This window comes from Eutrigla gurnardus (assembly GCF_963514095.1).
Source record: "Eutrigla gurnardus genome assembly, chromosome: 6".
NCBI lineage: Eukaryota > Metazoa > Chordata > Actinopteri > Perciformes > Triglidae > Eutrigla > Eutrigla gurnardus.
In genome coordinates, this window is record NC_139920.1 from 15,283,645 (window position 1) to 15,296,130 (window position 12,486).

The 12,486-nt window shown below is 42.2% G+C and overlaps 2 protein-coding genes across 3 annotated transcripts in view; both read left to right on the top strand.

The window, feature by feature from the left end:
* Window positions 1–3,831, top strand: part of efcab7 (EF-hand calcium binding domain 7) — a 12,717-nt gene extending 8,886 nt beyond the window's left edge. The window contains exons 11-14 of one of the 2 annotated variants that reach the window (XR_014597244.1): window positions 770–979; window positions 1,607–1,714; window positions 1,805–2,208; window positions 2,239–3,831. Coding sequence is in view for 1 of the 2 variants with exons in the window: in XM_084010671.1 (XP_083866797.1) it covers window positions 770–979; window positions 1,607–1,714; window positions 1,805–1,885 (399 nt within the window). In the remaining variant the exon portion in view is untranslated. Of the gene's footprint in view, window positions 1–769; window positions 980–1,606; window positions 1,715–1,804 lie in introns of both variants that reach the window. The other variant, XM_084010671.1, reaches the window with a different exon arrangement.
* Window positions 3,832–5,109: 1,278 nt separating this feature from the next.
* pgm1 (phosphoglucomutase 1) lies at window positions 5,110–11,410 on the top strand. The gene is made up of 11 exons (XM_084010735.1): window positions 5,110–5,433; window positions 7,070–7,232; window positions 7,327–7,470; window positions 7,623–7,748; window positions 8,010–8,200; window positions 8,463–8,617; window positions 8,742–8,857; window positions 8,963–9,098; window positions 9,493–9,676; window positions 9,894–10,028; window positions 11,108–11,410. Exons 1-11 carry the CDS (start codon window positions 5,188–5,190, stop codon window positions 11,195–11,197), a joined length of 1,686 nt encoding a protein of 561 aa, XP_083866861.1. The 5' UTR covers window positions 5,110–5,187; the 3' UTR covers window positions 11,198–11,410.
* The last annotated feature ends 1,076 nt before the right edge of the window (window positions 11,411–12,486 follow it).

A 12,486-nucleotide genomic window follows, 5' to 3' on the forward strand; every position in this document is an offset into this window, starting at 1 on the left:
TACGTTTAGGAAGAGCGCCAGGCATTGGAGCAAACTTTACATAGTGGCCAAGAGTGGAATTACAACTTCTGGGTCCATTATATGATGCCATTGGGACCAAAAAGACCTTCCCCCCCATCGAGTGAATAATTATGTTTGATGTACAAACACCTGAATAGTCCTCATTTAAATAATTGGTTTCTAGAAGTTGTAAAATGCACTAAAAGCTGAATCCAGAGTTATTTTCCTTCCTCTGTTGATGTGAATGAACACAAGACTGAGGCTGGACTGAGTGAGGCAGGATTAAAGGAAACACTTGTGCAGTTGCTCTATGAGAAATAGTGGGAAGATACAGTTTATTTATCTAACTTTTATACCTGGAAGTCCAACCTTTTTTGCTTCATGCACCACTGAGCAACTTTAATGGGAATGAACGGGACTCCCTCCAGTGTTGTATCCAGTTCTCTTTATACATCCATGACGTTTACACATCTGCTCTCACTCAAGACAATCACATGCAATCATACAGATTTCAATGAGTTTAAGTATGATATGACGTGACATAGTGCTGTAATGTAGGGCTTACATATCACACTTAATCAGAAAATATATTTCAACCTTCAATAAGCCACTCTTCACAACTCTCAATTCCTGTTTCTCTCACTTAAATTGACCAAAAGCACCAGTTGTAAAACAGACACGTGTAGATAGAAACACACCCAGACTTTCAATAACCCACTCAAATCCTCCAAACTCATTGAATCTTCTCCTCTACCTCCCATTCTGTCAGGCTTGTCCGTTCCAGATAGATGTCCATTGTGAAGACACTCAGCCATCCATCCAGCCACTCAGTATGGACTCGGGGCCCAAGCTTCAGAACCAGGCCCTCCAGAAGTCCATCACGGCTAGGACCGGGGCCAAAGCACTGAGGGGACAAGACAACGTCTTCATCTACACATACCGAGGAGAACACAGGATCTCCTCCCTCATAGCCAACAAGGTAGTTAAGATGTCCACAATGTGACACAAGGACATGCAGTGTCATAGATGTGTCTCTCTGATGATCACTATGTGGATGATAGGCCAACTTTGACTAATGGGCTGAGTGAGGCCTGTAACTGAATAAAAGTTTTGATTAAAGTTATAAGGTGGTATTCCTGCAAACAGTTCCAAACAACCTAAAAGGAATGACAGACATAATAATTAAGTGTATTGTAAAGAGATTGAGTATCAGATAATAATAACAACCCTTTCCAGAGCTGTAAATACACTCTGTCCAGTAGGTGGAGGGACCATTCACACTGTTTGTAATTGATATGCAGCTATCGTATTGATTCTCATAGCAACAGAAGCTACTCAGAAAGAATGACCTGGTGGACGCTAGCAGCTTTGACGGTGGGAGTAGTGCCGTCTTGAAAACACATCCAGTAGTACCCACATCATCTAGTGTGTTGTGTCCAAGCATGGGAACAGTTTGATTCATGGAGATGTATATTTTTATTAGATTAGCATAAGGTTATCTGTTAATTTAGATTTATATATTAATAAAGCACAAACCACCCTTTTATTGATTAAATAAAAAAACACTTGGCTGTTGTTTAGTTCTTGTGTACGTTTTGTGTTGCAGACCAACCAGAAGGTGACCATCCATGTAAACAATGAACAGAGCAGGAACTGCTGCAGCAGCAGAGGCATGAGCGTGTTTGCTGTCGAGGTGCCAGCCAGGACCAAGATGGTACGAAGTCTTCCTGAGAATGCATGCAGTTAATTTACTATGTGGTGTTTTGGATTCTAACACAAATGTACTGTGTTCTATGTTTTCTAGGTGTGCCAACACATCCTGCCCATCAACGAGAGACAGGACTGGACCTACAACTGTGTAGAGACCATACTACCCTGCACGTAAAGATGTTCTCTCATCGCTCACCTTTGTTAGAACAGAAATATATTAATCGTAAACCAGCGGTTTCAAATAGGATAAGAAATAGAAGCTGTCCAACAAGAGCAAAAAGGAACATGTTTAGAAGTCCCACGTTCAAAGCTTAACTGTGAGTCTTCTAAAGCCTCATTGGTCAGACAGATTGATCAGGCCCAGCTGCATGAACGGTGTTTCAAAAGCTCAGCAACTCGATGCACCAGAGGTGTTAACAGCTAGAGATGGTCACCGTAGTTATAAAGTACAGCTGGTAATGGTTGTTACTGCTTTTGTTGTGCCTTTGACATGATTTGGTTTAAGTCGAGCTGAAGCAGCATTTCAAGAGTGTTGAGCTTCCTACCATGACGGGTTTCCGGGTGAAACAGGATAGGCAGGCGGGACGTGATGTTGGGAGGAATTTGATTTGATCTCCCAAAAGATAAGCTCACAACCTTCTCTAGCTCTGTGCAGTGCTGAAGTTGCAGATTGATTGATGGATGGATGGCGTGATATTATTGGTTAAAATGAGTTGGTACTAGCTGATGATGCGTCATATTTTGTTTTCCAGGAAGAACGTTTTTTTTTCCGTTTTATATTGTTGAATAGGTGGATAATATGAGTGGGGATGTGATCTAAAAGGGTTAAAAAGGCAGTTTTCATTTCAGCTTGACTTCTGTAGAGAATCAAGGAATCAAAATTCCTTTTGCAAATATCAACAGTTTAACTGAGGTCATAGATCAAAGGTTAAATTGTTAACGGAACACTTTAAAATATGGTAATGGTCATGATGAATTAACAGTAGATTTAATAATTTTCAAAAGAACAACATTTCTAAATAAGTCCACTCTTGTGTCTGATGCTGTATGGTTCTTTAATGTAAAATCGATTAAAAATAAATAAATTAAATTATGGTTATTTTACATTAAATTATTTTTAAATATAATTCATTGAATGTAAGGTTTATGAACCACAATTCCTTATCATAATTAAATGACAAGGATTTTTACTTTTTAGCTGCTTTTCATCATGTAATAGTAGCCAAAACAAACTGTGTTTTTATATATTTTACTTTGAAAAAATGTTTTGACATCTATCGGATTGCCTTTCTGGGAAACTCACCACAGAAGATTTGTATCCACTGGATCTTGGGAAACCTGAATCTCTTTCAGCTCTCCTCAAACACAGAAGACAGAAACAATGAGGGATTTAATGTCGAAGTTGGTCACATTTTCTACAGTGATAGCTGAGAATAAGTCTTTTATTTGAGGAAGCTGGTTATATGTAACCTGGACGTAAGGAAGGATTTGTTTTTAAACCAAATGTAGCTTGGTTTTAACCAAGACATTTTTGACCTTAATAACCAAATGCTTAAGGAATATTATTTGTATATTTAAATGAAGGATTGTACCTTGAAGTCTGTTTAAGCCTGCATGCTACTGTGCAGCTATCTGTCACCACTCTCCATACTGAATACAGTATGGGGCTGTGGGGATTTTGGATTGGCAATGAATTGCATTCCTTTGCATTGCGCTCTCGGCTAAACTTTATTTGCCCTTGGCCTTTCCAGTTGAGAGCAGTCCTGACCTCCTATTTATATCTCTCAGGCCATTATTTGCCCTTTGACTTTCTCTGCTGAAACAGTAGAGCCGGCAAACTAAATGTCACATGGCATGTGAGATGTATTTAATGTCCTGAGCCCCTGTCTGCTCTTCCTTCCCCAACACAGTAACACTCGAGTGCTCAGTGCCGTCTGGGTTCAGGGGGTTGTGAGCCAATTTCTTCGTTATGCCATTAAAATCATCATGTAGTGTGTTTTAAGAAATATTTAACTCTCTTTTTTTATGCTGTCATTTTGTTGTAGAGGTTTTAGTCCACTGTAATTTCAATTACATTATTTTCTTCAAATATTGAAATGATTATGTGATCAAATGGTTTAACCAATAAATATACTGTAGTAAAGTGGCAACAGGGAGATGTAATACGAATAATACGATGTCGACACAGATTGTTTGAACTGGGAGATACTATATATATATATATAGTACTTTGTTTGTCAACCCTCCACACAAATACACACCCCACTTTCATGATGGCAGGTCTGACGTTCCGCTTATGATAATCAAACACACTGTGATGCAACAGGCAAACAACAGTGGCCTGAGGTGGACTGTTTCACAATATCCTCCTTGTGAAATTTACCCTTGCACTTCGATATAGTGCAGTATTGCAAAAACTTTAGTATTTGTAAGGGTAGGTTTGTGATATTTAAATTCTATTCACTTATTTGAGAATTCACTATTTTATTTACTTTCTATTCAACTTTTGGACAAGCCATGCAGCTATTGACTCTTCCGTGCATGGGACTTGACCTCAAGTGTACAAAAGTCCACCCAAACATGAATAAATGTGAAGCTTCGTAGAACCGTCATCAGGAAACTGCTGTTTTTTTTACGCAGGCATTTCTATATGGAGATTAAGATTGCAATGTCCCTTGCAGAAGGTTGCACAGTAAGCCATGAAAAATGGTCCATAAAGTCCAATCTGAATTATGGATCTTGACTTTGATGGCATTAGTCACACTACACAGCGGTTTATAATACACTGATACAGTATTTTACAGCTGTGGAAATTATTTTTATCTTCCGCATAACGACTGCAAGGTAAACGGTAGAAATATGTTTTTCATGTTACAAAGTTAAATTTACCAGGAACATGTATTTGATTGGTCACACCAGGGTGTTGCCGGATGAAGGCAAAAAGTGGGTCAGGTTCAATGTTTATGCCAGTTGACATCACCTTTTCTTTTTTTGTTCTTTTTTTTTAGCTCTATAGCTTATGACACCATTAGATTACCATACTTCAAAATTGTTGTTCACACCCACATATCAGAGAAACAAACACACACACACACACACACACACACACACACACACACACACACACACACACACACACACACACACACACACACACACACACACACACATTGAGAGCAACAGATACTGGAGTATGAGTTGGCCTTCCCGCACCTGACCAATAAAGCTGTTTCTGATTCAATACCCAAGTATGCATTTAAAAAAATGCCAAAAACCACAACTGACTATCAAACATGTATATCAGGTGAGTGTGCAGAAATCCTGCACGGTCCCTACTTGCCCTTTAATCTGAGAAGGCGGGTCTAAGAGAGGGGGGAGGCGGGTGTCCCGTCTGTACGTGCGGCTCTCCTGCCCCTGCAGTCGCCTCCTCATCGGGCTAGATTGCGGATCACACGGGGTGACCACAGGTGCTCAAAAATGGTGAAAGTAACGACAGTGAAGACCAAGCCGTACACGGACCAGAAACCCGGGACGAGCGGCCTGAGGAAGAGGGTGACTGTGTTTCAACAGAACCAGCACTATGCGGAAAACTTCATCCAGAGCACCCTCGGTGTCATCGAGCCTGCCGAGCGCCAGGCTGCCTCTCTGGTGGTGGGAGGAGACGGGAGGTTTTTCATGAAAGACGCGATTCAGTTGATCGTCCAGATCGCTGCTGCCAACGGGGTCAGTAGGAAAAGGCGCTAGTGTCCATCTATGCTGTTTGCTCCCTGTGTGTGTGTGTAACGTTAGCTCGCTGAGTTAGCTGCCCTGCCGACTCCTGTAGCATGTCAGTTAGCAAGTAAACGTCAAGCTGACTGACTGGCACACACTGAGGTGTGTCACCTGTAGTCTTCAGTGCAGTAACGTACAGTCTACACTACAGTAACGTTACTTAAGTTACTCGCTGTTGTACTCTGACGTCTGTTGGAGGAGTGTAGCTAGTTAGCTTAGCTAGCAGGAGAAGTCTAGTGACTTATTGCTAATGGCAACGTATTTGTAATGGTAGTTACGTGTGCAAATACGTCACCCATAACGTGTAATGTACTGTCAGTTTATAAAACTGTAGTTATGCGGTCACTGTGTGGTTAGCCAACTTTTAAATTTTTTTGTGCACTGTTAAAATCAATATAAACCCGACCATCACCCCATTCCCTTGGCATTATAAGCACCCATGCCTCTTACGTTCCTTGCCACCCTCCGAAAGCCTCTCGGCGGCTCTCATAAGGCCAGCGGACCCCTCGCGTTATGTAAAAAGACAGGTGGCATCAAGCACCCGTCTGGGTTTTCATGCACCGGCTACGATGCCAGCTTGACCGCGGTGATCTTTTGGAGGAAGTGTCACGAAGAGGCCACTTGGATGCCAAACGGTTACCTTTGACATTTAACGCGACACACTGACTCTAACGGGAACGTGGGAGTTTAGCCGCGTCGTACACACACACACACACATGCACACACATATATAAATATATAAACGAGCAAATCCCCGTTTTCTTGTAGTTGCTAAAGGAAGCGATCTAGTCTTGTTTCGTAATGTTGTGCAGAGATGCCACACTGGCTGTCTTCACTCTGACGTGACTGAAACGTGTTTAGCCGAGAGGGGGCGTGACGTGCAACATGCAGCCGGTCACGTTGCCCTGCATATGTCTGCAGCACAGCTGGGGAAAGGGGTACATTCAGTACGTTTGCGTTTTGTTTGACGTCCTAAGCATTTCCCCCTCAGTGCACGTACAGTAAATATGATCATCATAAGGGAGCCTCCTCCTATTTGTACTGGACGTCCTGTCTGCTGCCGAGACTGAATCTCTGTGACCTTCTCTCTCACAAAGATGGCCACTGTCTCTTGTGCGGCTAGTGTAGACCAAAGATTGGAAAATGCAGGGTCTGCCTGTGACGGCACACAGTTGCACAAAGTCTGATCTTTTTCAGTTGCTCCATAAGTGGTTAATGTTAGGAAATGAAGCAGTGGAGAAACTGTCAATGCCAAATGTGTACACACACACACACACACACACACACACAGGGGCACTTCTGTTCATATGTTTACACAATGTGAGCAAGTAAAATGTGGAGCTAAGTATTACACGCTCATTTAAGTGTGCTGGCAACTTAATTTGTTATAGTGAGATTTCCAGGTGAGCACTTCTTTTGTTTACGCTCGCACACACGACGCACTGAACTCAAGAAGGTGGATGAGAGAGGCTCAGTTCACCGACGCTAAATCATTTCATACTGTTCCTGCACTTCAATTTGCTATCTTAGTTTGTGTGCGTCTATGCGTGCATTCATCTTTGTGTCTCTGTCATGTTCCTTCCTGCAGATTGGCCATCTGGTGATCGGTCAGAATGGCATCATGTCCACCCCAGCGGTCTCCTGTGTGATCCGCAAAATAAAGGCCGTGGGTGGCATCATCCTCACAGCCAGCCACAACCCCGGAGGCCCCAATGGAGACTTTGGCATTAAGTATAACATCGCCAGTGGAGGTGAGTGGAGAATGGGCCACATCGTCATCATCTGCTTTTACACAGTATATCTGTCACTTCATCATTTCTAACCAGCCTTTGACTTTGTTTCCAGGACCTGCTCCGGAGGGCATCACAAACAAAATATTTGAGATCAGCAAAAACCTGCAGGAGTATAAGATCTGCCCCGAGCTGAAAGTGGATCTGTCCAAGATCGGCAAGCAGACCTTTGAAGTGGACACTTTCAAGCCCTTTACAGGTATAGCCACCTTGCAATTGCAACCTGCAATGTGGTGACAAATCCATCAAACATCAATAAAACTAGAGTAACGGTCGCGTGTTGAAAGATAGTCGCCCAAACTCTTTATCTGCTGCTGTATTAATTTAGCTGTTTCCTTCTATTCGTCTTAGTGGAAATCGTGGACTCTGTGGAAGCCTATGCTGAAATGCTAAGGCACATCTTTGACTTTGCTGCACTGAAGGAGCTTCTCTCTGGAGCCAATCACATTAAAGTCCGCCTGGATGCCATGCACGGAGGTAAGAAACTGTACAGCACAACTTTGTGTCTTTAGGTCGCAGAGACTGTTTTTTGGGACCTAAAACTGGAAATATAAAATAAATTAGTCTCAAGATATCCATTTTATAAATGAGAATAATTGGTTAATGGCTAATCACAAAAAAAGGAGTTGCTTGGCCTATTTTCTACTACTAAGCACATTTCTAGAGGAGTGTGTACTCCCTGTACACTTTCTAGCAAACTGTGTCGGTCCCTTTTTAAAGACTCTCTCTCTCCTTCAGTGGTTGGTCCTTATGTAAAGAAGATAGTCTGTGAAGAACTGGGTTCTTCTGCTGAATCAGCAGTCAACTGTGTCCCCAAGGAGGACTTTGGGGGCCACCACCCTGACCCCAACTTGACCTACGCCGCCGACCTGGTCAACGCCATGAAAGGGGGAGAATATGATTTTGGGGCAGCCTTTGATGGTGATGGTGTAAGTCACGTTTTATTTGACTGAAGATTGTTTTGCAGCAGTTTTATCAGACAGTTTATTGGGGAGAGGGGAGGGCAGATTTGTGAAATCTGAATTTATGACGTCAGCGCACATAAAATGTTTTAATGAACTCTGGTCTATTAAGTTGTTTTTCTTTTTAAAAGATGACAAGAGGACAATTAATGTTTTTTTTAAGCTGTTTTTTTATCAAGTCCTGTCTGCTATTTGTGACTGTTGACCCCTGTTTATGTCCCTATATCAGGACCGTAACATGGTGCTGGGTAAAAAGGGCTTTTTCGTCAACCCGTCAGACTCAGTTGCCGTCATCGCTGCCAACATTACGAGCATCCCTTACTTCCAGAAGACTGGTGTCAAAGGACTGGCCCGCAGCATGCCCACCAGCGGAGCACTGGACAAGTAACAGCCACACAACATGCTCTTATATTTTCTTTCTTAGGGTAAACTGAAAAAGTGCTCGACTCCCATCTGTTACAGATCAACTTTTTAAATGTGCTTTATTGTGTGTGCCAATCTGTTCTAGTGTGGCAAAAGCTCTAAAGATGCATCTGTACGAGACTCCAACCGGCTGGAAGTTCTTTGGCAATCTGATGGATGCTGGAAAACTTTCATTGTGTGGAGAGGAGAGCTTCGGCACAGGTGATTGAAAGTTGTCATATTTCTGCAGCTGGAACTGAATGAATGCAGCGCCCCACATTCACTCAATCAGTCATCCCCTCTTTTCTCCCTCTTCCAACCAACCAGGCTCAGATCATATCCGTGAGAAGGACGGCTTGTGGGCGGTGCTTGCATGGTTGTCAATTTTAGCTACCAGGAAACAGAGCGTGGAAGACATCATGAAGGATCACTGGCAGAAGTTTGGCAGGAACTTCTTCACCAGGTCAGGAATGAGCCCTGGAGTATGGTGCATGAAAAAAAGAGGAGGATTTAAGTATTTCAGAAGTTTTAAAAAAAAATTGCTTTGTTTTAAATGAAATATTTACAACAACACATACTGGGACGATGCAGGGATGCCAGTGGCTCAAATGTTACTCTGTCACCCTCTTGTGGTTAATGAGAGAAGCACATGATCGCCCAGAAATAGTCACTTTATGTAGCTTTTTTAAAAGGTTTCATGTATTTCTGTGATTATCGTGACAAAATCATACATTTTGTCACATTTTCCAATTTAAAATAAAAATAAAAGAAAATCTATCTTATCCCCCCAATAAAGGGAAAGTGATTATCTTGACTGATGCCAGTAAGAGACCAGATTCTATTTTTATGACATCCAGGTACGACTATGAGGAGGTGGACTCAGACGCTGCCAACAAGATGATCAAGCATCTGGAGACAGTGATGTTCGACCCATCCTTCGTAGGGAAGAAGTTGTCATCGGGTGATAAGAGTTATCAGGTTGCTGTTTCCGACAACTTTGCCTACACAGACCCTGTGGATGGAAGCGTGTCCAAAAACCAGGTGAGAGGCTGCAAGACAGAGCACGTTCAAACTGTATTCTGTTTTTCTCTGTTTTCCATCAATCAGCAGATGTAGTCCATTACTTCAATGGAGGTCCATTAGCAGTATGCAGCTGTGCTGTTGCACCTCATAATTCTACCTCTGTATGTTTTTCCAGATACTGTGCATTTTCATTAATCAGAATGTCCTTCCCTGTCTTTCTCTGTTTCTCTCTCAGGGCCTCAGGATGATCTTCTCTGACGGTTCTAGGATCATTTTCCGTCTCAGCGGTACAGGCAGCGCGGGAGCAATCATCAGGCTCTACATAGACAGCTATGAGAAGGACCCCCAGAAGATTTACCAAGACCCACAGGTCAGGACAATAAGGACTCGTTCCAGTCCGTTAGCGAGAGGGAGAGCAGACAATGAAGTCATCAGATAGGAAAATAAACATTCGTAGACCAGCGCCAGATTTTCTTTAACTTTCATGTTTTTGTATATGAAAAGTCACAGGAAAAGAGACGAGAGAATAAGGATGTTTATACAGTTTGTCACTCCAGCGAGGTTTCAGTGGTCGTAATGATCTATAACCTGCAGGAGCTCTCTAAAAACGAGTTCCAGAGCCTGTATTCAACATGGGAGATGATGGAGATGTTTGGCCGTGTCTTGAGTTATGGCAGCATATCGGAGCCAGAATGAAGAGAAAAACAGAGCACAAGGGGGAAATAAAGTGTGTGAGCTCCATCTAGACACCTCATAAAGTTGTTTTGACTGGTGGGGACAGGGAGGTGATGTACAACAAGAAAGCAAGACAAGACGCCACAAAAAGTGAATGAATTTTCTTCTTTATCGTCTTCAGTGCTTCCACACCATGGGAAGACCAGATAAGCAGAAACATATTGCTTCAGAACCTTAACTTGACAGACAGATGGCCGGCGTGTTAATGGTTGGCTGACTTTGGTTAGGTTTGATTTACACACCATGAGTAGTAACCTAAAATATAAGCAGATTGTGAAGGAAAGAAGACTCTCTTTGAAGCATTTCCTTTTTAAAAACGCCACGGTTTCTGACTGATTAGAACTTTTGTAATTGAGAATCATTAGACTTTAATTATTCATTTTTATTTATTTGTTGACACCATCGCACCATTTACTTCTCTGTTCATTTGCTCCACACCTAAGGGCAGTAAGTAGGTTTGATTTAAGAATAAACATTCACTTTATTAAACACAAAGCAGGAGACAATTATTGCAGAAATTTCCATGATGTCATAATCAATGTTTAAAACGGGATTTGGGGGCATCTTGGTGATTCTAGGACATTTTAAATTGTAAAATGACAGACTTGTTCATTTGAAAACATGCCTGTTTGATAATGAATGAATTTGTTAATAATCAGATTACAGGACGTGCAGCTTGACGTCATATGTTCTGTGTGTCGTCTCTTTGTGCAGACGATGCTGGCTCCCCTGGTCGACATCGCCCTGAAAGTGTCTCAGCTCCAAGAGAAGACTGGACGCACTGCCCCCACTGTGATCACATGATTCCTTTGCCAAACTGCCTCCACTCACCCTCAGCAACAGGATACCTCCACCCTGTCAGGGGTGAAGCTGCCCCTGAATGCTGTCTTGGCTTCAGTTCCTGTCCCTCTTAGAAACAGAGCTGGGTGAAAAAGTGACATGAAACCCATGAAAATACATGAGGAACTCTTGGTTTATCTTACACTGAAAGTTCTCTGCTATCGTTGGACTCCAGTGAGTGTTAATGTGCTGTATTCTTACAATAAAGTGGGTCTGATAATTTATCTGCCAGGCTTATAGATATTGTCACACATTTATATCTTGTAAGTGGAAAAACTTAGTGTGCCTCATGTAATTTCTGGAACCATGTTTAACCACGTTATTGTCCTGATCTGTTCTTGAACCATATCAGTAAATAGAGAAACTGACCATGAATCAGCAATCTGGGGCGACCTCACCCCACATTTCCCTTACTGACCGTGTGCCTTCCTTCCCTTCCCTCAACCTGAACCATGGCTCAAGCCTTGAGAAATAACATATCCACCATTAATAAATAGAAAAAATACCCTCACATAAAATAAGTACTGTGTGTCTTATTTTTTTGTCTTTTTTAAGTTGTGGCTGCACAATGTTAATGCACATACTTCATATTGGATGTCTTAGGCACACAAAAATATTTATAAATACTGTACCTTTCCTTGAAGAAAGCAGCTGGTGCTGTTATTGCCTGGAATTGCCTTAGCAGACCTGGGGTCAGAAAAGTGAGCTTTCACAAGAGAGATGGATACAAGAGCGTGTGGAGTGGTATTAATGATGCTTCTTTTCGGCTTGGAAATGACTAGATAAACCTAAAGATCCCGTCCTGCAGCGGATGAGCCAAGTTGTCGGACAAGCCTTCAGCAGAATAAGTGCTTTGAAAAAGCCAATGTGTCTCCAAAGACATTCCTGAGGCAAGCAGAGAAGCATTAACTGATGCCTTCTGCCTTGCGAGTCTCATGTAATGAGATAGTCACTGTCATCCTGATTAATGATTAGAGTTTTAAAGTGTCAGGAGGTCGGGGGATCCCACGGGCTATATCTAAAAACAAACAGTCAAGAGCCGGAGCAGAGTTTTGTTTCTTTTTCTAATGCTTTTTCACAAGGGAAATTAGTGAATAACGACTCTACGCGTGTTAGATTGGTGTCAACTCTTTCCCCTCACACAACTCCCATATCTGGATGTAAATTGCCTACAATTTAGTTAATAGTGAGGGAGGAAAATCAGGTGCACCCACGCACACCACGGGGAACGCTTGGCGTTTCCATCTGAAACA

Bases quoted from the DNA above. Each gene is read 5' to 3' on its own strand.
- pgm1 (XM_084010735.1), top strand. From the start codon at position 5,188: ATGGTGAAAGTAACGACAGTGAAGACCAAGCCGTACACGGACCAGAAA. The intron at 7,233-7,326 runs GTGAGTGGAGAA...CTTTGTTTCCAG, and splicing joins GTATAACATCGCCAGTGGAG to GACCTGCTCCGGAGGGCATC. The intron at 9,099-9,492 runs GTCAGGAATGAG...TATGACATCCAG, and splicing joins GGCAGGAACTTCTTCACCAG to GTACGACTATGAGGAGGTGG.